The sequence below is a fragment of the Sceloporus occidentalis genome, unplaced genomic scaffold (assembly GCF_023333645.1).
Source record: "Sceloporus occidentalis isolate IW3139 unplaced genomic scaffold, rSceOcc1.0.p SCAF_10, whole genome shotgun sequence".
Classification (NCBI taxonomy): domain Eukaryota; kingdom Metazoa; phylum Chordata; class Lepidosauria; order Squamata; family Phrynosomatidae; genus Sceloporus; species Sceloporus occidentalis.
In genome coordinates, this window is record NW_028316990.1 from 14,730,946 (window position 1) to 14,756,661 (window position 25,716).

Consider the following 25,716-nt stretch of genomic DNA (forward strand, 5'->3'; position numbering starts at 1 on the left):
CGGAGCTCTCTGGGAAATGTAGTCTCCTTGTGATGACGTCACTGCTTCCGCGCCGGAAGCCTTTCCCTGCTGAGCTGGTGGCTCTGGCTTTGGCTGCTGCTGAAGGGAGCAGAGTGAGTCGCCATGGCGGTGAGTGGAGCTTAGCAGGAGGAGAATGATACTTGATATTGTAATGTATATGTAGTATATAATAATAATAATAATTATTATTGTATATATAATAATTATATTGTAATATATATATATATATATATATTGTGTATATAATTGTGTGTGTGTATATATAATTGTATATTGCATATATATGTATATCTATATATCTATATCTATAGATATACATAAAATTGCATGTCTAATTTAAAACAATGTAAGCCGCTCTGATACCCTTTTGGCTGAAGAGCGGGGTATAAATGCTATATATAAATAAATAAGTTGTATTATAGTATAATATAATTGTATATATACATATATATATAATTGTGTGTGTGTATATATATATATAATTGCATAAATTATAATATAATTATTATATATACAATTATATTCTATATATAATTGTATATAGACATACTGTGTATATATATATATATATATATATATATATATATATATAATTTTATATAGACATATGTATAGAATTGTATATAGACATATATATAGAATTGCATATATATGTGCATAATTATACAGATGTATAATTCTATATATACAGAGCTCCCTCTGACAGAGAAGGCTCAATGTCTCACCAAACTACAGTTCCCAAGATTCCCTAGCACTGAGCCAGGGCAGTGAAATGTGTGTGTGTAAATATATATATATATATATATATAATCATATAATTATGATTATATTATTTTTATATCCTGCTCTTTCCCCAAAACTGGGACCCAGAGCAGCTCACAACATTAAAAGAACCATACACTTAAAAACGTAGAAAAGCGAGACGTTAAAACAGAATTAAATTGTTACAGTCTTAAAGTAGATTCCTTATTTTTATTGTATTTTATTATTTTATGTTTTATAATTATATTATATTATTATTACTGTTACTACTATTATATTCATTTATATCCCACACTTTCCCCAAAACTGGGACCCAGAGCGTCTCATAACTTTAAAAGAACCATACAGTTAAAAGCATAGAAAAGGGCAAAAAACTGTGTTGCTATGTAATTGCCTTAGTACTGATTCCTATCAGGCTACCTGTTTGTTTCAATGGGATTAAATAAAGAAGACTGGCTGACTAACTAGGCAACACTTGGTCTCTTTCCCTGGGAGGGAATTGAGATTGGAATAAAACACTCCGATTTTGGCTTTGTAGAAATCTGTGTTCAAAACTGGCTTTCCTGAGACTGGCTTACCCATAAAACTGAGTCTGTTGCTGCAGGTGATATATTAGTTCTAGTTCTATATTTTCAGCCTTGCTCAGTTAAAATACAGTTGAATATCAGTGAATTTGGGATATGCATGAACGTCTTAAGCCAATGAGACTTTCATCCTGTTATTGCATGACTACATTTCTTTTTCTTTTTTTCCAGCCAAAAGGAAAAGTGGGAACCAAAGGTAAAAAGCAGATATTTGAAGAAAACAAGGATACCCTCAAATTCTATCTGCGGATCATTCTGGGGGCGAATGTGAGTGTGTGATATTCTGCTTCAAAGACTTCTGTACAATGAACAAGGCTTGCTTGGGTATTTTGAGCAGAAACAGCCTCCAGGACTGAAAAATATTTTTGTCCTGAATAGCTTACCTGCTGTGGGCCAAACTTTCTTGCCTTTCATCAAGAGATGGCCAACATCTCTGGGTTTGGGCATGGATGGATAGTAGACCTTTCCAGGACAAGCTGTTTGAGCACCAGTCCCCAGTGACTTTGGCACTGGGCCTGGGAAGAGGGGAGTCCTTGCAAATGTGACATCTCTTCTTGCAAGTCAGCTCACATAGTGCAGACGTGGCTTCTAGTAATAGGAGTGCCTTGTGAGGTGAAGTTTCAGGATGCCTCACGTATGTGATAATGTTGTTGGGAATAGTGTCTCACTTGATGGTAGTAGCAGCGAATGAGCTGCTGCTTCTGTGTTGTGAGCACTTTTGTGTGGTGCGTGAAGAAATGCTCCCAAGGAACCATATGTTCCCATTGAGCCTTCTAGAGTATCCTGATTTTCATGTGGGGCTTTATTTTATGTCTTTGGGAGGCAGTGTTCAGTTTCTTGCTTTCAACACATTCCTTTCCAGGAAAAATAACAGCTTTGGGAGGCTGATTTTTGGTAGTACTGAAGCATAGGGTGGGGGGGAATTCAAATGCTTCTTCAGTTTTTAGTCCCATCCTTGCTTCTGTCACCCCATGGTTGCAATTTAGAGGGAGGTTTTAATTAAAAAAAAAGGTTTAACATTTGCATATGCAACATTTAAGATCTGTAACCTCATCTGTAGCTTGATCTTCTGTTGTAAATATCCATTACGCTTAGAGACAGTGGCTGACCTGTGTCTCAGGATTATTGTAGGTTAAATGGGAAAGAGGTTGCAATTGATACAACTCTAGAACAACAGACAGGATAACAAACATCAAATCCCAACTAGCTACTGTGGTTTTCTGAAGTACTCACTCCATAGGCCTTTCTCACTTTAACAAAACAAACAAACCACTAATAGCTTTCAGTAGCAACACAAACAGCTGTGTCCTTGTGTCCAAGAAGAAGGAAATTTAGTATGAAGTTGCCACTTCATAAAGTGCTATGTCTGAAGATGAGAAAGTTGCTTTACGTTTCGTTAGCATGGCTTTTTCATGTGGATTTCAACCAGATTTTCAGGAGAGGTGCAGTGATATTAAATGAGATTCAAATAGATCTTCTATTTCTTCTTTTATTTAGTTTGCACCTATTGTCATCTTCTCTTTTTACTTGGTTTTTCACTTTTGTTTCCTTCGATTACAGGCCATTTATGGAATTGTAAACCTTGTGGTTTTCTATGTATCGGCAACTGTCTGGACTTGGGTGAGTCTTACATAGCCTTAGATTTTAACTACCTTAAACCCTGTTTGAGGTGCTTATGCTGTAAATTACTCTTTCACTGGCATGTTACAGACCGCCGGATTGCGGCGGTCTGGCTCCGCCTCCGCTTTCAGCGTCCAGGAGCCGCAGCGGCCAAACCGCGCAGCTCCCGGACGCTCTGAGGAAGGAGCGCGGAAATCGGGCTCCTTCCTGGGCCCCGGAAGAGATGCCACGAGGCGCTAGTCGCGCACTTCTGGGGCGCTACGTGCAGACGCAGAGTGTCTGCTATATCAATATGGCGGTGGCTGTGTGGAACGGCCGCTGCCATTTGTCACGGACTCTGTCTGTGATAGGGTTAGGGACGTCTGGAAGAGATGCCCCTTTTTCAAACTGGGACGTCCTCAGGACGTCCCTAATGGCGGTCTGTAACCCGCCACTGATATGTAAAAAAAAATGTGATAGGAAAAAAAAGACCCATTTGTTTCTTCCTGAAAGGAAAGGAACCTTTTCTGATATGGTTAAAACACTTTTCCGGCTACTTTTTGAAATAATTTGTTCATTTGGTTATAAGCAGAGCTTATAAGTAGTTCAGCGGCAGTCAAAAAACAACACTTAAAGCCAAGAGCTGCCCCCTACTCTTATGTCCCCACTTCCTCTGCATTAAGATAGGTGTGTTTTTGTAACCTCCTGTTTCTAGAACTGGAAGTCCTATATAGCTCTCAATCAGTTTTCCTGCATGAATTTGTCTTAACCTCCTTTTCTTGTGAAAGAGTTTTTTGTAAAAAAAATTCTTACTTGTGTGTTCCATTGAATGATTCTAAATTTCAGAAAGTAAGAGAGGAATGCTCCACTTTCTTTCCACCGTATGTAATTTTGTAAACTTTTGCTCCTCCTCCTTGCACCAGCCCAATACGTTTTCCAAAACCAAAAAGCTCTAAATGTTTTATCTTTTCCTGATAGGGAAGTTGGTCCAGTTTAGAGCTTAGAAATATTACTTATTTGAATTACAGCTACCATAATGTTTGAACGTTCAAGGTGTTTTCTTGTCATATTTGCCGAAGATGAGTGTTGCAACCGTGAGATATTAATTTATTGACAGCTGACACTGTCTATTTCATAAATCTATAGCTGGGATGGGCAATTTGTGGCCCTTCAGATGGGGGGCTACAGCCATGTCATCCTTCACCATTAGCTATGCCGACTAAGGCTGAAGAGAATTTAATTCCAACAACATCTGGAAGGCTACAAGCTGCCCTCCAATGATCTGTAAGTTTCTGAGCAATTTATATATTAGAAAGTGATTTATATACTAGAAAGATATTAGACCCATTGTTATAGACTGCTGAGTTTTATGCATCTTGTGGCTTTTTAACTTTAATTAAACCTAGCGATTGGGAAAGTTAGTTTTAGAATATTTCCCATCAGTACAGTCCAGCATTCTGGTTGGAAAATTGTAGGAGTTGCAGTCGGGAAAAAAATCATTTTTTCAAGCTCTTGTTTTTAAATATTCACTGAGAGTTGGGTGAGAGTTCAATTGCTTTTCATGGCTGATCTCCATGTTCTTATTGTAGATTGCATTTGTGTTCAGCTTGATTGTCTATGGGGCCAGTTACCGCTCCATGAGCTCCATGGCGAAGCCTTCTTTTGCGGATGACGGCAGCCTTGCTGATGGTGGAATTGACCTGAATATGGAGCAGGGGATGGCAGAGTGAGTGTCTACCCCACACAAGTCCAGGTGAGCAGGACCTGCTGCCTGAGCAAACACATAGACCCCCCTTTCCACTGCCTATGAAGCAGGAGAGCATAGGAAGGTTGCAGCATTTGTTTCAGCAAACTGCTCTCCTTAAGGGAATACTATCATTCCCTCTGTGTGCTCTCAGCTATAGAGGGGCTGTTCAGGTATCCCACTAACTAGGAAATGTGGGGCTACCGTGTCCTTAGTTCTCATTTTGCCCCAATACCTATTGCCTTTTATTCCTGTTAATCCCATATTTTGTTATTTTTGCTGTATGTCTTTGTAGCTGGTGCAGACAGAAACATGATAATACACAGATTTGTCTCTTTGGCAGGGGTGACTAATGTTAAACCAGATAGGGTTAAACCAGATGACTTCTTTTAAAATTGCTTTTTCATATTAATTTTTTAAAGTCTGGCTATTACTACTATTTTCCAGTCCTCTTACTGGAACAACAATTACCATTTGAATTTAAATATTTTAGTTATTGGCGGTTGTTGATTGTTAGACCCATCCAGTGTCAGTTGCTTCTTCTTAATCACTATATTTTTATAGTGCAAGAAATGGCATTCAGTAACAAATCCATCAATTAATAAAAATCAAAACAACTTGCTTATAAAGAGCACTTTTCTTAGACCAGTTGTTATTTAAGCTAGTGGCCATCACATCTGAACTGCATTTTGTGATTTAATTTTCCGATTCTATATTGGTATAGTCCTACACATTAATGGAAAAAAGCCCATTTAAATCAAAACCAAAAAGAAAAAAAAATATTTTTTTTAACTGCTTTTTTCCAACTCTGCTTTTTAGCAATGGAAAAACCAGTGTTCAGTTAATAGAAAGTTTAGAATGGAATTTATGTCACACAGAATTTAGATTTTGGTGGGTCTGAAGCTGACACATTTCTGGGCTAGCAGGAGGAGAGATTTTTCTTGCTGTCTTAATCATTTCAAATATGTGTGTTATTACTGGATTGTATAGAGGAGACTGGAAAAGGGAGCAGTGAACAAATATCTTTACAGAATGATATTTAGAGGCTAGAAGGTTTTGGAATTATTGTTTGTAAAACCACAGAATTTAAAGTTGGAAGGAATCTTGGAAGTCTTCTAATCCATCTGCCTTATCAATATAGGAATCATGCAGCTACAGGATTCCTGATAAGTGGCCATCCAGTCACTCTTTCATATAAATTGAGAATTGAAGGCCCACTCTCTCCTAAGACAATCTGGTTCACTATCAAGCTCTTACCATTTGGACATTTCTGCAAATGGTTAGCTGGAATCTACTTCCCTGCAGTTTCTAGTCATTTGTTAAAATCCTGTTCTTTTGATCAACAGAGAACAAGCCTACCCCCTCTTCTAAAGCTTTACGTGCAAGAGACGTTTCCTAGTATTATTGGGAAAACTGTTTCCTGAAACCTTGGAGAGCTGGTTCCAGTCAGTATTGACATTACTAGGCTGGGCTGACCAATAGTCTAACCCCGTATAGAGCAACTGATTATGTTGTTACATAGATATTTAAAGAGCAGTCATGTCTTTTCTTAAACTTCTCTTCTCCTGGTTAAACATACTTTCAGCTGTTCCTCACAGAACTTGGTTTCCAAACCCTTTCACCAGTTTGCTTATTCTCATGGACATACTCTAGTTTGCGCTCCTTAAAATGTGGCACCTAGAGCTAGATACAGTAATGTAGATCAGTGAGTTCCAGATTTTTCAGCGTTATCTTGCATCCATACGTTTAACCCTAACCCTAACCCCTTTCTCCTGTTAGAATTCCACATCCAGACCAGGTTGGCTCTCAGTAGCTCTTCCTGCTCATTTGCATTGAATTGAAGGTTGGGGAATCTGAAATATAAGTTTAAGCTTTCTGCTCAGTTCTACACCAATGAAATATTTCTCGTGTGTGTTCTTAGGCATCTGAAGGATGTGATTTTGCTCACAGCCATAGTCCAAGTGCTCAGCTGTTTTTCCCTCTATGTGTGGTACTTCTGGCTCTTGGTAAGTCCTTTTCCTAGTTCATTTATTCAGCATGTAATGAAACCCTAACTTACCTTTCCTGGTCTTGTTTGTCTTCAAATTCTAAACATGTGTTGCTTATAGGCTTTGCGTGCTGATACCTATTTGTGGGAAAATCCTGCAACATTTATTTCATTTATGTACATTCTCAACCAATCAACATTTTAGCCTTCCCTTCTTTGCAGATAGCAAATTCCTTGAATAAGGTCACGGTCCTCTTACACATTCCAAAGACAGGGAAATTGTCCTGTAGAGAACAAGAGATTGATAACTTGTTAGAAACGAAGAGAACCTGTGCAGGACGTCCCTGTCATACTGAAGAAGCAAAGAATCTCCCGCTTAAAACTGTTTTAAAATTGTAGAAAAAGTTTCCTTTACTTTTTGAGATTGGAATAAAACAGGAGCGTAATGGTATAAAATTTATACTGCCTACATCAGTATAAACTTTAATTTAGTGTCCTCCTCCAAATCCTGCAAGTCTTTTGCCAATGCCTAGTGTTTTTCTGTAGTGAGTTTGCTGGATGCTTAGAAAACCTGCCAATTCTTGTATGCTTCTTGCAGGCTCCAGGGCGGGCGCTCTACCTTCTATGGGTTAACATTTTGGGGCCATGGCTCACCGCAGATTCTTCAGCCCCCAACCAGGAGCCCAATGAGAAGAAGCAGCGCCGGCAAGAACGCCGACAGATGAAGCGTTTTTAGCACAGCTCATAAGCATGGATGTCATGCCACGTTTTGTTTTTCTGTGGCTGTTTATCAGGGATGATTTTTTTTTTTAACCAGTCAAAAAACATCAGGGGCTTCTTCTCTCTCCAGCTCTCCCCATATCTCCCTCCACCATAATAACAGTACAGGCTAAGACCACATTACTTTGGGGGTGGCATCACCAGGCAGATACTACGCCTTCCATCTGCTTTTGACAAGGGGTGGGGACCCTGGAAGACTGAAGGTTTGTAAATATCTATAATGTAAAGATGTAATATGGACATGAGAATGGACATATTGGAGGTTTAAAGAAACGACACATTAAAAACAACAACAAATCTACAGAATCTGTGTCAGAGTGCTTGTGGATGATACTGATTTTATATTAGCACTGTTTTATTTTCACAGCATATTTGCCAAATCACACTCTAGGCAGAGTTGTTATATAAAGCCAAAATACAAAACAAGTAGTAAGCCAAACAGTAATTGAAGCCAGCACTCATTAAAAAAGGTCACTTCAGGGAAAGAGAATAATGCAAGGGTGTTGTAAATTGATGTTGAAAGACTGAGTGATGTTTGGGGCACAGTAGAACACTAGTAGAATGGGGATGTAGCGTATTGTACATAGTCCCCCAAAAGACTGTATATATTGTCTGATTCAGCTCAATGGCAGAAGGAGCAAGTGCTAGTAATGCAACCCATTCCCACAATCACTATGCTTTCTTGGCTTAACTCAGTAAAACATTGATCTTCCTGCTTAAGGAGCAATGATCAATGCTGAACTATGTAGAAAGGGTTAAAAAATAAGTGTTCAAAGGGAGGAAATTAACACCAGGAAAGTTTCATCCTTGTTCTAAGCCTGTATTTATAATACAGCAACATTTTGGTTGTTGCTGCTTTTTTACTTCCTGGAAAGATAGAGGCAGCATTGCCAACAGCTTCAAATCCTTTATTATGTGTTGTTATGTGTTCTTTTAATGCCCAATCATTTTCAGTATATTAAAAAAGATTTGTTCAGTGGGGTTTGAGGTTGAGAGAGTGTGATTTGCCCAAGGTTTCGATGGCTGAGCAGGGATTTGATCCCCTGTCTTCCAGAGCCTTTGCTCAGCAGGTGGTTTTACATCATGCCGGACACCAATTCTGTAAAATCTCCCAACTTGGCTAGCCCACTGTTCCAAATAATTGTTGAAGCTTTGTCTTTCTTATTTTGAAATAGATTATTGGAACGTTTGCTTGAAGTAAAGTTAAGAGAGAAGCACCATGTGGGTTGAGAGTCGTGTCGGAAATATTTGAGAGCGAAGCAGAGGAAACCAAAGCCATCTCTAATGAGAAAAGCATGTGAAAGGGACTTCTCTCTTTTAAAGCAAAGCCTTTTGTGGGGAGATGGTGGGAAAGGGGAAAATGGACCCAAGTGTTTTACCTGGCCTGTCGTCTGATCATGACCCTTTCAATGTCTTTTTTCTTCATTAACCTCATCTTCCCGCAAGTCAGACACTTCGTAATGCGTGCATGGATTTCAACTTGAGCATGTGGTTCATTGCTATGGCCTGACAAGGGCATGGTCCCTCTGAGCCTTAGGCCAGAAGGGGAGTGTGAACCACTTGTTTTTAACATATTTTTCACATTAGATTTCTACCAGCATTTTTTGGATTACCTCCAGCAGTTCTATTTTGAGATTTGTTAATGTTTGCCAGGCAGCGGTTTCCTCCAGCGCTGCTTAGGTGGGGTTGAAGGAGTTGCCTCTGTGTTCCTGAGTCTAGGAAGAGCAACAGTCAGGGAAAGGAAGGGTTTTCCCACTTTGGCTTTTGCTGCTGCCAAAGAGATGCAACGAGTTCGATTCTGCCTCCACAGAAAAACAAAGCATCTCTGTGCGTCGTGTCACTTTGCCGGAGCATCGAGGAAGCTTTTGAGTAACCTCAAGATGTAAGTATGACCAGATCTGGACACAAATGTTGTAAGAAAACAGAACTCCACTAGGAAAATGGCGTTTATTTTATACTTATTTTTAAATCTTGGTATGCTTTTCAGTGGAGGGCTTTGAGCATTGGACTATAACTCCAGAGACCAGGATTCGATTCCCGACTCGGCCACAGAAACCCACCAAGTCACAAATTTTGGGATAGAAACAGAGGACGGACATAAACGTATTCGCTGGTATATGCTGGCGGATGTTTGCCTTTCCGCTCTTCTTGCTGTCTGCCTCCAAGCCATTTCTGACCCGTGGGGACCCTAAAGCAGGCCAATAGGCTAAACTTCTTTGGGTCACAGATAGGTTTTGATTAAATATTAATTAATTAATAATACTAATTAACATCAATTAGAATTAATAATATTAACTAGAATTAATCAATTTTCCTTCCTCCTCCTCCTCTGCCTGGCTTTCTTCTCAGGAGGAGGCTTGAAGTCCTGTCACATCCCTTCAGGCCACCAGTGGTTCCCTAACCTTTGTCCTCTGTTTTGGACTCCATTTCCCAGAAGCCCCAGCCACCTTGGCCTACAGTCAGGAATTCTGGGAGCTGAAGTCCACAGTCTGGGAATGGCTTTAGGCCCAGAGGAAGCCATCTGGTGAGGAGGAGAGGCATGCCATAGCTGAGGGCTGCCAGCAGGGGGCGGACGAATTCGGCCGCAGAAAGAGGCGTGGCTTATGGGGAGGGGGCGGAGCCGGGCCGCTCTCCTCCTCGCGGTCGCCATGGAGACGGGCCCCGCGGCCTACTCCGCCCCGAGGAGCCTTCGGTGCCGCCGCCGCCGCCGCTGCCGGGCCTAAAGTGAGGAAGGCTCCCCCTCAGCGCCCTCCCGTTCCCGGGCATGAGGCGGCACGCGGGCCCTTGGAAGCTGGGGAGGGAAGGTGAGCAGGAGGGACCATTGAGGGCCGGGGAGGATGGGTTTTATAACCCTCCAGAGGAGGTGGGGATGATGGGTCTTTGGGTGGCTTTCCATAGAAGTGGGGAGGCAGGGAGGCGAATATGGGGCTTTGGTTGCGGGAGTTAACCCGGTTTGGTTCCTCTTGGAAGGGTCATGGCGCCGTGCTGTGGAATTCTGGGAATGGTAGTTTGTGGTGGCTCCTTCGGAGCCACCACAAACTACCATTCCCAGAATTCCACAGCACGGCGCCATGGCCCTTCCAAGCTCCAAAACACCCAGTTTGGGGCCGCTTTAACTGCCCTGGCTCAAGGCTGGGGGATTCTGGGATCTGTAGTCTTGTGTGCCACAATATATGGCACTTCCCAGGATTCCCTGGCACTGAGCCAAGGCTCTTAAAGCGGTCTCAAACTGGGTCATTTCCGCAGTGTGTGTTTTGGAAGCCACCGAAGGAGAGCTTGAATTGCCGTTGCCGTCCTCTGAGGCTGAGAAAGTGTGGCTGGACCACAGTCGCCCACTGGGTTTCCAAGGCTGAGCCAGGACTCGAACCCAGGTCTCCAGAGTCATAGCAAATCAGTACGCCACGCATAGCTCTCCTTGAGTTGCCTCTGGCTTTCTCCCTCATGCTTGGTGGGCAGCGAATACATTTTATTGAGCTAGGACTTGTCTCACTTGTTCTCACCGCAATCAGGCAAATCAATGAAAATGCAAACACACTGGTTTTGTGAGCATCCCCGGTCGCACGTCTTCGCAATTGCACAACCGGGGCTGCCACAATCACACTCAGACTCCCCTTAACCAAAATCCATGCCCCGTCGATGAAAAAGGAAGCCCTAACCGCACTTGGAAGGCGGCACAGGAGCCATGGATTGGAAGAGAAGTGTGATAAGTATCGCCAAAGGCACTGTTTGGTATTTATAGTGGATCCTTGGTATCTATCCGCTGGGGTTTGGTTCCATGACCCCCGTGGATAACAAAACCTGTGGATGCTGGAGTCCCATTAAATACAACAGCCTAACAAAATGGTGTCCCTTATATCAAATGGAAAGTCAAGGTTTGCTATTTGGAACTTACATATATATTTTCAAGCTGTGGATGCTTGAGTCTGTGGATAAAATAATCTGTTTATAAGGAGGGTCGACTCTGTAACCATTCCTTAGTTTCACTTGTTGAAGGCACTTATTTTACAGGTCATACCCAAATGTCTTTCCTTCATAGGACTAAAATCACTGGGGAAACCCCCCCAGAAACAGAACTCCAGTCCCCAAACTCAAATTTGAGTAAATCATACAGATATGACTGGGCTGCATAAAATTTCATGAGCTTATGAATGCCACGGAGACAATGTGTGTCTCAATATAGCATTTCTCTTTGCTGTAATAAAAACTTTAATAAACAAACAAGCAAATAAGCATCGCTGAGAGAGACACTGCCGTCTTAAAAAAACGTAAAGCAATTGACATTCGTTTATTGAAAGCATTTAAATCTTTAAATTGCTTTGTAAAAACACCCTGACCTTAATGTTATTTTCATTTTATGCACAGAAAACAGAACTGTGGGCCTTATGGGAACACTTTAAGAGCTGCATGATTGGATTAAAGGACGCCAGAACTGTGAAACTGAGGCTATCATCCTGAGGTTGGGGTAAGGGAGGCCTTCCTTCGTGATTTCTGGAATTGTTCTTGTTTTCTAGCTGGCTTGAATTAATATAGATCTAAATCTTACATTCACCTCATGGTGTTTAGTCCTTACATGGAGAACTTGGCGATTACTAGAGAAACCATTTCTCTAGGCATTTGTAGGTCCTCCAGCATGATTCTATGGTCAATCTCTGGCAGATATTGACCACTGACCATAAAGTTGCACTTTTCTGCTTGTGGTAGATGAACATCTGCAATAAGCCACCTAACAAGACAGCACCAGAGAAGAGCGATGAAGCAGTTCTTGAGGTCCGTTCGCAGCACGCCCGGAGAAACGGCTGGAGCTGGCCCCCGCACCCATTCCAGTTCCTTGCCTGGCTGTTGTACATCTTCTTTGCTCTTGTCGGCTTTGGAATCCTTGTGCCACTATTACCTGTTCACTGGGTCCCTGCTGGGTATATTGTATCCTTGCATCCTGATTTTTCAGGGTTGTATTGCTAACACATTATTTAGTGATGACACTTTAATAGTCATTTCTGAATGACGGAGCACTTCTAGTAAGCAAAGTCATTGACTATGTCTGTTATCTGCTAACACTGTCCTCCTTTCAAATTTGTAGGGTTTTTCCATTTGAACAATATTTTCTGCTTTCATAAAGGCTGTATTTACAGTAATATTCTTTGCTGCAATGGCCACATCAGCTTTGTTGTTATGCTTTTATCATGCCTGTGCTGTATTAATGTCCATTTTAATTTTCTTCTACCTTTCTGCATGAATAATTATTTGTATCTCTAAATCCAATTGATGGCAAAAGGGATGGAAGTTTGTTTTTTTAACCGAAAAGATTTTAAATTGATGTTATGTTCTTTTAAAGAGATCTTTGAAAGGTCAATGAATATGGTCCATGAATTTACTAAGACAGTCCTTAATTGTGCCTTCATCAGTGTCCTGGAGTGTTTTTTCTCTGCCATCTAGTTGTTCACCTTACAGCAGTTTCCATTGACCCAGCCGATGACAGTGTGAGACAGAAGAATTACAAGGGACCACTTGCTGCATTCAGTCGGAGCCAGCATGCTCATGTCATTGAAAACCGTCACTGTCACATCTGTGATGTTGATGTGTAAGTATTGTTAGTCATACCCTTCCTTGTTTGTTATGTGAGTTTAGAGAACAGTCAATATTGAAAATATCGCATGAAGCATGCAAGAACTACAATAGTTGGGCAATAAGACCTTGCCATTGTTTACTTACACCTTGAGCAGTTAGAAAGCTAGGAGTTTTCTCAGCTCTGTGCCATAAACATGTTGACTAAATAGCTCTTGTGCTTTATTAAACAGTTCACATCCAATCCTTTTTTAACTTGCACAATTATAGTTACACAAATAATATTGCCATAGCAGCGATTCTTCTCATGTCAGAAGGGTTCTGTGGCTCTGCTGCTTCTTTCCTTCATTGGATGTACAGAACTTGTTTATACTATGTCTCCCAGAATCTTCCAGCCAGCAGGGGTACTTCCAGAAAAGAAACGTTTCCCAAGCTCTGTGCCAGTGGCACCACTCTGTCATACTGGTGGCAAGTGGCATTGATATACTGAGAATGACACTTTAAGGTTTTTGGTTTACAGCTCAGATGTGGGCTGTGTACTGTTTTAGTGTTTAGTTGTGGCATGCATCGTATAAACACCCCACCCCAAAATGGCTGGAAGTCACTCTTTCCTGCCCATCTTTTTTGAGCCAAAGTCTATCAAAGCTTTTGCTACAATTTATTTCACTTCATTAATTTCAAGGGTGCTACAAGATCCCTTTGCTTAATATAAACAGAGTTTGGAAAAGTTACCTTTCGGATTGCAACTCCCAGAACCCAGCCAAAATGATCTGTGGGAATTATAGTCCCAAAAGCAATGTTTCTAAGTTTGGTGTCTCAACTTGGGGTGGTCAGTTGCAGACTGTAATTTGTTCTGCTTTGTTATTTTTCTTAAATTCTGCATTAATGTGAACTTTCCATTCTTATGTTAGGAGCTCCAAATCAAAGCACTGTGGGACCTGCAACAAATGTGTGTGCGGATTTGACCATCACTGCATGTGGCTCAACAACTGTGTGGGAGAAAGGAACTACTGGTAAGAACGATTGATGTCCACTTACTAACTCATACAAGCAAAGGTACTGTGGGACAAAACCATCCCTGTGTCATGTTTTAGGGTGTTTCAGTTATTACATTACAAATACCCATGTTCTGCTCCCTCCCTTTATGAACTGCAGGCTACTGTATCATTCAGGGAATATGTTTGAAATCACAGTCAAAATTGTATGTACAATTAAGGGGAGCACAAAAGCCATATAATTGGGACTTTTTATCCTTGGTCCTGGCTAGGACAAGTGGATATAGAGTTGATTTTCTTGTTCTGTTATATCTAGCTAGTGAAAACTAAGGTTTCGTGTTAATTTAGTAATATTGGAGTAGGTTATGCCTGTTGTGACTTATCTTGGCCTGAGTATCATAAATCAAATACAAAATATGAGCAGGTGCTGCAGCACATGCATGGCCTTGTGGGCTTAGTGATAGTTATTCTTTTCTCCCACCAGCAATGTAATAGTGAAGTCAGGCAGGAATATAGGCCTAACTCATATTTTAGTCAGTCATATGGGCCCTACATCTTTATGCGATTTAAGTGTCCCTACATGCATTCATGGGTATAAGCTTTTTTTTTTACCATTGAGCAGTCTGGTAAGAAGGTGTTAAGAGCTCTTCTGCTCCCTTGACAGGCTCTTTCTGAACAGTGTGATATCTGCCATCCTTGGTCTTCTCCTAATCCTGCTCGTCGCTTTCTATGTCTTTGTGGAATTCTTCCTTAACCCCATGAGGTTGCGCACTGACCAGCATTTTGAAGGTATCAATCTGCACCTCTGCTAATAAGTATTCTAACAATCAGGCACTGTTGTAGTGCTTTCTAAGCACAAGACATGTTTTGTGTAAATCCTTAGGAGTTAATGCCTAAAAATCACATCCTTGTTCAAAACTTCCTGGATGTTACATCCCATGACCTGTCAACCCACTTGTGTTTATTTAACAGAGAAGCATTTTCCACATCTTCATTACCACTGCCTTACTTCAGATGTTTCACTGGACAGGCATGGCTTGAATTACTGTTCTTTTAATCTTTCTGTTTCCTAGGCTTGAAGAACCAAACAGATGTATGGTTTGTGTTCCTTCCTGCTGCTCCTGTTGAAACCCAGGCACCTGCCATTTTGGCTTTGTCTGGAATGGTGATTCTCCTGGGGTTGCTGACTCTTTTCTTATTGGGCCACTTGCTGATCTTCCACATTTATCTCAGTAGGTATTACAGTGTTGCTTAGACTCTTCTCTCTCTCTCTCTCTCTCTCTCTCTCTCACACACACACACACACACACACACACAGCACTATATAGACACAATGGAAATGTTATCTCTCATCTGAAGTTACAGATTTTCTGCATTATTCCCACCTATCTCTGATGTGATGGTGATGGTAGTAGAACAATATTTATTTATTTATTTATTTATTTAGGTATTTATATCCCGCCCTTCAGCCCTAATGGCTCTCAGGGCGGCTTACAATTATTATTTTTAATCAGACAGTTCCCTGCCCTCAGGCTTACAATCTAAAAGACACGAAACAAAAGCAGAAGGGAATGGTGGAGGGAAAGGGGATGAGGTTCAGTGGTTCTTCTCTCCCTCTGAGGCCTGGACCAAGGCAGATGGATTGGAGGGAGGGCTCTTCCTTCTTCCAGGCTAGTCCTGATGGAGCTGGACCTGCCTGATGAACTCCCTCTCAGGCCGGTGGATGGCAGTTATGGAGGGCGGGAATAATTAGTACAAGAATGTATATAGTACTTTAGAATTCTTCCTTTCTCCTTCTGGCTGATGCCCACTGTGGCCCCAAACCTCCACTACAGAAAGTTTTTCATTCCTTCAGAGCAGGTTTTAGGGTGCATGGGTGGCCGAAGGTAGGAGGGGTGTTGTTGATCTGTGTGGAAGGAGCAAGATCTAGAGGAAGTGTACTGTAGACAAATTAGAAAAGAAGTATGTCCTTACCTGTAGGTTTTTAATTCATCTAGACATCACTCAAAAGGGAAAGACGGAAGGAGAGAAGGCAAAGACAAATTTTTAAAGTGACATCATTCATCTTGCAGTGAACTGTTGGAATGGCCAGTGAGAAAAATGCAGTTTTTGGAGAAAAGGAGAACCCAAGTGGCTGGTGTTCCCACTTGGGTGATAGACCACATTTATATTCTGTCTCAAATAGCTTGTTTGTGGCTTTTATATAAATTTTATATAAATCCTGTCTCCAGTGATAGGATGCATATCTGTCCGGACTTTCAAACAGTGAGGTATTAATAAGTAGCATGACAACTCTCCTCAATCATGTATTATGCCTAGATTAAATGTCATGCTATCTTGCTCTTGAATTGGACCAGATATATAGCTGGGTGAAGGCTGAAATGTGGTCGAGACAAGCGTTCAGTGATTGTTTTGATAAGCTTGGATAGGCAATGAAACCTAGTCAGAGTTCACTTAGACTTTTCCAAAGGCCATTTAAGGCTCTTGTCTGGATGACTGGGTGGACTGGATGAATTTGTGTGTCAGCATTCACTCAATAATTTCACCTTTTTTCATTTAGCAATGTATACAGTCCTGTTTTAGAACCAGTAGATTTTAATTTGTCTCATTTAAAGTACTTTTAGGCTGGGGTTAAAAAGGCTCCAGAAGCAGTTTATTCAAAATCTCTGATTTTGAATTCTTTAATCATAATAGTTTTCTTCACCTGATAAACGAAGTGGCAGCATTTCTTTTCTTTTCTCTCCTCCCACTTAGTGTGGCATCGAATGACCACTTATGAATACATTGTGCAGCAGCGTCCTCCACAAGAGATGAAAGATCCTGACAAGCAGCTAGAATCCTGCCCTCCCCAAGTGAGGCCCATTCAGGTAGTGGTTACTTTCAAGACCATATATATTGGGTTGCATCAACAGGTTCACTGTCTCTACTGAATTTATGTGGGTGGGTGAGGTTTAGGGCTTTAGCAGGCCACTGCCAGTTTCTTTGAAAGGCTTTTGAAGGTGGGCATTGAGAAAATGAGAAGGCTTTCCCTTTCTTGCCCTCCCTTTCCACCAGGTGTGACTGGAAGAACATCAGTTTTCTCTGTCATAGGTTTATGATTTATTTCTTGTTTTAAGAATTCTAGCTTTTCATATTCTGTGTTTGTATAATACATGTTGTCCAGCTTCAAATTTTTCTTTTGCCTCTGAACATGTCAACAACTGAATGTCTTTTCAGCTTGAGTCCATATGCATCATTAGCTACAGTACAACTCGTACTTGTCTTCTGCTCTTCCCCAGTAGCTTGTTGAGTGTCTTTTGACCTGGGAGTGTCATATTTTGGCACAATCTCTATTTTCCTTTTGGATTGTCTCATAGGATTTTTATGGTAAAGGACATTCAGAAGAGGTTTACCATGCTTCCTTCTGCACAGTACTAACAAGTGTTAGCTGTGGTGCCATTGCTGTTGTCTCTGAGAGAGCATCTGACAGTGTATCTCTTACACACAGTACTGCTGCTGTCCATTAGCTGTTTGGCACATTTTGCCTGGCTCCTCAGCAGAAGCTGTCTGACGTAGGAGACTCTGCCAGTAGCACTGCTACTGTTAGCATAGCCTCTTGCCTCACAGGAACACACAGTCCCACCACCACAAAAAGACAGTGCTATGGCCGGAAGCAAGGGTGATCGCTCATTATTAATTGCAGGAGTTGTAGCACTGGTCCTTTTTCAGCTAAACACACCCAGAATGTTTATATCATTCTTAAACTGTTACTATCCAACTCTTTCATTTTTATCAGGTAAAGTAAAAATGCAAAAATCTAGCCTATGTGTAAATTGGCTTTTTTGAAAGTCTCATCACTGGCTGGAGTTGTAATCTGTGCAGGATTATCTAGGACCAGGCCCCATGGGAAAAATGGGACCTATTGTTGGGGAAAGTATAGAATTGCTATTGAAATAATGATGTGACATCACTAAGTATGTGTGCTAAAGTATTTGGTATTATTCCATTGCCTTATGATGGGGAGGCAGTTGCAGAACCAGGTTTTGTAGTAATTCTGAGTTGTGAAATGATGCCCTGTCTTTTCATTTAAAATTACTCTTCTTTATTTCAGGAAATGCAGTTTTATACAGGAAGTCTTGGCTATACCAATCCTGAGATTCAGGTAGAGGACTCTTCTGGATTAGCATCTGGAAAAGAGTGAGTAGTTTGTTCTTGTTGTATGCCTTCAGTCATTTCTGATTTATGAGGACCGTAAGGCACACCTATCATGAGGTTTTTTGGGGCTGCATATGTGTGACCTGCCCAAAGCCACCCAGTGAGTTTCCATGGCCAAGTGGGGAATCGAACCCAGAGTTGTAGTCTAATGCTCAGACCACTACATCATGGTGAAGCAGACCAAATGCTAAATTGTTTTTTCCCCTGTAATCCAGAAGCTAATCTAACTCCATATTTAACTTGTGAAACATGTTTTTTTGTGTTGTGTCCTGTTTATCAATTTTAACAAAAGTATTTCAAAAGACAGAATGACATTACAGTCGGCTCTCTTCTTCTGCGGGCTTGCCATCTGTGGATTTGAGCATCTGCTGATGTCCCTGCCCTCTCCAGTGGTGCATGCAGCCACATCCTCATTGAAAACAATGGGACTTGAGGTCCCATTTATTTGGCTATCTGCAGGGGGGTCTGGAATGGAATCCCCTCAGATATGAAGAGGTGACTGTACAATCAAACTAGAACTGGCATAGCAAGAGGATGTTAGAAGAACACTTTTATTACTATAGTAACATTCCATTGTATTTATGTAATTTTTTCTAGAATGCTTGAAGCATTACATATCTTAACCAGACTATATCCTTAGTTAATCTTGTAGGGCATAATGTTATTACACTGTTATTACAGGTGTGGAGCTGAGGCCTTTTTCATTGTGACTGAATTTTTAGTTAATCTGAGATTCAAATATATAAAGGAGATATAAGTGGATGCCAGTTACATGCTGTCTCCTTTTATAATTAGCACCTGAATGATATGATAGGAGGCAGGCATGCCAGAACAATCAAGGTCATGTTATTGGCAGAATATTCAAAGCTATATGTGATACTTCATCTTTTGAAGAGCATTTTCTGAGGAAAACAGCAAAAAGAGGGTGAACATGATGTTTTATAAAAAGGAGGGCTGAGGGTTAACAGACTGCAAGGAGAGGGGGATGGTGAGGGCTAACTTTTGGTTTGTACAACAACAAATGTTAAAGATACTCAGGGCTGATGACCTCCAGGAAGCACTGACTCCCCACTTTTTCCCAGACATGCAAAGCCATAAAACTGATAACAAAAGTTACACATTTTCTTGTCAGTTGAGAACAAGGAGGCCTCATTGGGGCAGGGGGAACATTATGTGTCTTAACTCATAACTCTCTAGAATTAGAAATAACTAAACTTCTATTTGACAATTAGCCATAACAAAGCAAAAAACATCAAGACAGCATACTGTCCAAGAGTTTGTTTTCTGTCATTTTCCTCATTAAAATGGTCCCATTGTTATTCTTACAAAATAGTATCATAGTTCATGCTCTGCAACAGAGTGATGGTACACTTTGAAAGACTCACAGCATGCTCTAGGATTTGTATAGAAAAAAGTTCCTTGCTATCCATCTCATCTCAGGTTAAACAGGAAGAGCTATAGTTAAGTGACAGAGCATAGGCTTTACTTGAAGAATGACCTGGGGTCTATTTCTGACATCTCCAGTTTGAAATATCAAGTTGTAGGTGATGAGAAATGGTTCTTCTAAGACCCAAGAGAAGTACCGAGCATAGATTATGCTTAATGAAATACACAAATAAAATTCTAATGATAAATGGATAAAGGACAAACGAAAAACCTTTTAAAGGCAGAAAAGGAGACACAAAGGGTGTCCTGGTCATTGGCCAATTGCTAATGTTAAACTCTTTAGTTGCAGCTTTTAAAACATAGATTTTAGCTTTTAAAACTCAGTCCTCCTGGCTCTAGATTCATCCACTTTTACACATCTATTCATGCCCCTTACTATTAGTGCTCATAATGCCCTCTTCCATTATATGTACTGTATTCATGTGTGCATGCCTTTGAGACACCTGCTGACTTATGGCGGCCCCTTGAAATTCATAGGTTTTTCTTAGGCAAGGATCCTCAGAGGTGCCTTGGCAATTCCTTCCTCTGAAATATAGCCTACAGCACCTGGTATCCATTGGTGGTCTCCTATTCCAGTATGAACCAGATCTGATCCTGCCCACATTCCCATCAGATGGGATCTGGTGCCTTTAGGGTATTTAGGCCAAGTCTTCCATTATAGGATGTGTGTTTTGTCTGTGCAAGATTGTGTAGAACCCCTGACAGTCAAAACTGACAACACTGGGCTAGGTGGACATGTCATTAGACTTGCTATAAGGCAGCTTCCTATGTCCATATATATGAGCCAAAAGCTGGTTGGTATGTGAGCAACTGACATCATCCACTTTTCTGTTTTTAGCCTGCCAAAGTTCTGCCTCCGTAGTGATGGCTCAGAGTCCAGACTCATCCCATCCCCTGAACAGTCTGAAGCACAAGCCAGAGACCAACCACAGGTGAGTGAAAATATCACCATATTAGACTTCAATTTCACTGAAATCTTTTGTGGCTAAAGTTGTTTTGCTTTCTTTCTTTCTTTCTTTCTTTCTTTCTTTCTTTCTTTCTTTCTTTGTTTCTGTGACTACTGTTTTTATTTGCATATACAGGTTGAGTCTTCCTTATCTCGAATTCCAAAATCCAAAATATTCCGAAAAACCAAAACTTTTTTCATGGATGGCCAAGTCAGTGACACTTTTGCTTTCTGATGGTTCTGTGTATACAAACTTTGTTTTATGTACAAAATTATTAAAAATATTGTATAAAACACTTCCCAGCTATGCTGTAAGGTATATATGAAACATAAATTAATTTTGTGTTTAGACTTGGGCCCCGTTTCCAAGATATTTAGAGTACAATTGTATTATGTATGTGTATGCAAATGTAGGTGGCCCAAAATCCAAAACGCCTCTGGTCCCAAGCATTTCGAATAAGGGAGACTCAACCTGTCTTTGCTTCTGTCTGCAAAATTACAAAGCTTTTTATAGTTCAAGGAACCAAATTCTGAATTCATAATGATCTGAGATTTTAATTTGTTTCTCGTGTCTTCCATATTTTAGTGGAAAATCATGCCCACTCTCCCCCAGTCAGAGGACTTTTTAATTTGTCTGTTATTATGGGATTGGAGGAAATACTGCTTGCATTTTTAAGATTTCATCTCATAGCCAGCAGTTATAAGATATATACACTATTTTCCATATGTCTCTAGTAGCATTTTTAATTCATTTGTTAAATTTATATTTTGCCTTTTCTCCAAGAAGCTCAAGGTGAAGTATATAATGTATGTGCAGTCCCCACAAACCTATGAGTTAGGTTAGGTGAAGACCTTTGCATTGTACAGGGTCAGTGAGTTTCACATCTACGTGCACATTTGCATTTAGGTCTCTCTGCTCTTTTTCTGATACTTTAACCTATTGCACTCACACTGTCTAAACTGGAGCTACTTTATCTTGATGTGTAGCTGCAGAAAAAGAAGAAGAAGAAAAAGAGAAAAAAGTTGCATAGGACCTCTTCAGTGCCGGAAGAAAAATCCAAGATGAGCACAACTCCATGGTCTTCTCCTTTTCCAGCCTTACAGCCAGGTAAGAAGAGGAGGCATATAAACCCCTAATCCCAGGAAAGTTAAGAGTTCTATGGAAGCATTATTATAGGACTTCCACAGAGGAGGAAGAGCTTCTGAGTATTGTCTTCCCTTCTCTTCCTGAAGAAATTCATCTGAATAGAGCAGAATGTATTCATAGCAGCAGAAAGGTTACAAATTTTATAATCACATATGATCACCAGCTATCCAGTGAGCAACTTCCACATTTAATAGACGAGCTGTCAAGCGTCCTGTGTGTAGGACATTTCATTCTACAAATCAAATAGTTTTCTAGTAATTTCACTTTCCAGAGACTGGGGAGATGCCACTTTAAGGTCTGTTAAGTATTTGCCTGGCCATCTCTCAACAGAAGGAGGGGGAAAACATTTCCTAAAACGCTCTTCCTCATTTTTTTAATTTATAGAGCTCTCCATCACAGCTGCCATCTCTTCAACTTCATCGTCCTCAAGCCTACACCTCTCTGTACCACCTATCCTTCCTAAAGTCATCACCCCTCCAGGCATCAATGGTCCTGTCCAGGCTGCGGGTCCACCAGCAGATTACCATTCTGAGTCAGCCGAATCCATGGAAGAGATCCCCGTGGCTCAGACACGTCTGGGGAGCAGTGCCCCTAATGCAGCTTCCAAGAGCAGTGCTCGGCGTCTTCCTTTCCCTGCAGTCCACTTCCGAGGGGGAGGGGAGAAGCACCAGAACACTGGGCCCAACGCAGAAAGCAAGAATTGTCAGACAGCTTCAGGGCAGCAGAGGGAAGAGCTAGAACTCTCTCCTAAGATCCCAGCTGTGTTCGTGAGCAGAAGTAGTGGGGAGCCGCCTGTCCTTAATCCATGGTGTGACGAAATATCATCTGAACCTTCTCACAGAAAATGCTCCAGCAAACGGCACATAGTTCCTGATCAGGACAGCCACATTTGGGACTCAAGTGCCAGTTCAACAGCAGCTTAAACACTGGTGTCCTGGAAGCCATAACATCCAAGGAGAAACAGGAATATAGGGATTATTCATTCTCCAAATATATTTCTGTTCAAGGAGTTAATCTTGAGTGTTATGTCTTACTCTCTGGAGCTGACTGGTCTTGGCTCCTGGGTACCTGCCTTTTTGTGATAGGGAAGGGTTTTATTCCATAACTTACATAGCTCCTACAGCCAAGCAGGGCAACCAATGGTAGAAAGCTGCCTAAAGGTCCACAGTCTTCCTTCATAGTTTGTACCAGGAGTTTGACGATTTTATGGCTGATTGGGAGATGCTTCTTTTTTATCCCAAGCTGTTTTGTTAACCTGATCATGTGCTTTGCTTAGTACAGGCATATCTCCATGGGGTAAGGTGGGGTGTTAGAAGCAGCCGTATTGCACCTACTATGTAAGGAAAGGGTTTGACAGAATGCTAGTCCTCAAGTGGCAACTCCTCAAGTGTCATTAATTTACCGTATATACCTGACTACAAGTCGACCTCATGTATAAGTAGAGGGCAGGTTTTGGGGCCAAAATTATGGATTTTGCTATGACCCGTGGATAAGTCGAGGGTAAAACTTGGAGGCTCCTTCAGTGTGTGTATATCATAGAATCATAGAATCATAGAATCGTAGAGTTGGAAGAGACCACTATGGCCATCCAGTCCAACCCCCTGCCATGCAGGAAATCCAGATCAAAGCATCCCTGACAGATGGCCATATGTGTATGCAGCAAGAGGGATTCTAATTGAGGCTTTTTGCTTCAGCATTTTAGCTTTCGTTTCATCCTTCACTCCCCAGACAGCGGCAGTGCAGACAGGAGAGGGACTCCATTTGTTTGTTTAAAAGCAACCATTCACCCAGGACTCTTTCTGCCTGGCTCAAGAGAGAAATAAACTGCTCTATCCACCACATAGGGAAATCTGAAAGAGCTGCTATCACAGTGATGGTGAACCTTTTAGAGGCCGAGTGCCCAAACTACAACCCAGAACCCACTTATTTATTGCAAAGTGCCATGTCCCTCTGGATTTCTAGTAACAAACTGGCAAACCCTGAGCTGGGGCGATGGCACATGTGCCTACAGAGAGGGCTCTGAATGCCACCTCTGGCACGCGTGCCATAGGTTTGCCATCACTGTTCTATCACATTACCATACTGACCCATAAATAAGTCGATCTGGGATTTTGGGGTCAATTTTTAGACATAAATTTCTCGACTTATAGATGAGTATTTACAGTAGTTATTTTTCACATGTCTGAATGGGAAGCTGTGAAGAATGTGACGCCCCATACAGTAGATGTGGGATTCATGCAGCTCTGTTGTTGGACTACAACACCCAGCACTTCTCAGCCTTGTCTGACTAGAGTTGCTAGGATTTGTAATGATTTCCACCCCTTGCCATACAAGTTTTAATTCCTCTGTGATGGTTTATTCATGCTTTGTGATACATTTTTATTTAATAGGCCTGGTTTTGCAAGGACCACTTGTACCAATTCCTAAAGCAATGCTTGAAAAAGTTAATTTTTGGACAAAAACATGCTGGCTGAGAATTACAGTCCCAAAAACTAATTTTTTCAAACTCTGGTTTCCCCCTTCTCTGTTGGAGAAGGACTTTTTGGTAGGAGCTATGCAACCAAAAGATATTGCTGATATTTTTAGTTTAAAATGTTTTTAATTTTTTTAAAATTAAGGAATCTGGTTGTAGATGATGATGGAGACATCTTCCTGAGTAGCTGCTGGGCAGAGCAGACAATATTGGACTAGGATGGTGTTGTAAGGCAGCTTCTGATGTTCATGCAGCAATATCTGAAAGCACCTTGGACAGCTCTGATCACAATAAAACATTTTCTACACTTTTTACTAAATACTGTTTTTCTGTTTTGGTACCTTGCCATTGGTGAGGACAAGACCAGCAGATTACCATTCTGTTGTCTCTCTAGATGCCCAACATGTTTCACTGCAAATCTGAATATTTAGTACAGTATCCCTCAGGTGCTGACGTGTTCTGCAAGGTCCAACACTTAAATCTATCTTCAAATCCCCAATATACCCCTCCTCTGTCACCTCTCCATATTATTGTCCAGGTCAAATTTCCCTTGTATCTAGTTGTCCTCTCAGCTCAGGTATCCAGTAGAATGTGAAGGAATGTGGGTATACAACATAGTTTGACAGCACTGCTGATTGCCTCTAGAGGGCACAATCTGAATAGCTGTGTGGCAAAGCCATGACACACCACCTGACTCAACCAGTTAAACCAGTACAGGTTGAGTCTCCCATCTTTGGGACAAGAAGTGTTTTGGATTTCTGAGTTTTTGGGGTTTTTGAATATTTGCATATCTGGAAGGATGCATGAATGGGATAGCTTGGGAGATGGGACCCAAGTCTAAACATGAAATTTATGTATGTTTCGTTTACACCTTATACATATAGTCTGAAGATCATTTTATACAGAACATTTTAAATGCTTTTTTGTGCATGAAACAAGTTTTTGTGGATCTTGAATCATCAGAAAGCAAAGATGTCACTATCTCAGACACCCATGTGGACAATCCTGGATTTTGAAATTTTTTGATTTCAAAACTCTGAATATGGGAGACTCAATCTGTACACTGGCAGCAACAGGCATACTCCTTCTCTCATCTTCTAAAGACAACTGGCCCTTCTAGGCTTTAAATGCTTTCTGTTGTTCACCAGATTGTATAGGTTGAGGAGAGTGGGAGTAATACAGCCTTCCACATGTGGTTGAATTGCAACTGCGAACAGTCCCAGGCAGCATAAGCAGTAGCGAAGGATACTAGGTCCTGCAGTTCAGTCATATCCGGAAGGATGCATGATTTTCACCCCTGAGAGGGCGTGCTTTCCAGAGGACCTAGAGCATAAAAAAGTTACTTTTTTTGGACATCAACTGCTGGTGGAGAGATTCTGGGATTTTGAGATTCTCAAAAAATAGCTTTTCCAAATGCCCTCTAGACTTAGTAGACATGCTTGAAGCCTAACCTAGAGTGGATATGGTTTACTATCC

General features: G+C 41.1%; 2 protein-coding genes across 4 annotated transcripts; both read left to right on the plus strand.

Annotated features, from left to right (window-relative positions):
* The first annotated feature begins 51 nt into the window (after window positions 1-51).
* On the plus strand, window positions 52-7,789 carry LOC149305960 (transmembrane protein 208-like). Its single transcript, XM_089539644.1, has 6 exons — window positions 52-129; window positions 1,539-1,634; window positions 2,928-2,987; window positions 4,556-4,692; window positions 6,632-6,716; window positions 7,296-7,789. The coding sequence occupies exons 1-6, from the start codon at window positions 124-126 to the stop codon at window positions 7,431-7,433; spliced, it is 522 nt and encodes a 173-aa protein (XP_089395770.1). The 5' UTR covers window positions 52-123; the 3' UTR covers window positions 7,434-7,789.
* Window positions 7,790-9,200: 1,411 nt separating this feature from the next.
* ZDHHC1 (zDHHC palmitoyltransferase 1) lies at window positions 9,201-24,551 on the plus strand. 3 transcript variants are annotated; one of them, XM_089539642.1, is made up of 13 exons: window positions 9,201-9,359; window positions 11,840-11,939; window positions 12,179-12,397; window positions 12,880-13,055; window positions 13,951-14,052; window positions 14,699-14,823; window positions 15,108-15,266; window positions 16,789-16,901; window positions 18,125-18,210; window positions 20,513-20,606; window positions 20,757-20,831; window positions 21,608-21,728; window positions 22,152-24,551. In XM_089539642.1, exons 3-13 carry the CDS (start codon window positions 12,179-12,181, stop codon window positions 22,688-22,690), a joined length of 1,809 nt encoding a protein of 602 aa, XP_089395768.1. In that variant the 5' UTR covers window positions 9,201-9,359; window positions 11,840-11,939; the 3' UTR covers window positions 22,691-24,551. The 3 variants fall into 3 exon arrangements, with proteins under 3 accessions (XP_089395768.1, XP_089395767.1, XP_089395769.1); XM_089539641.1 differs by lacking the exon at window positions 9,201-9,359 and adding an exon at window positions 10,122-10,281; XM_089539643.1 differs by lacking the exons at window positions 9,201-9,359; window positions 20,757-20,831 and adding an exon at window positions 10,125-10,281.
* Window positions 24,552-25,716: the final 1,165 nt, after the last annotated feature.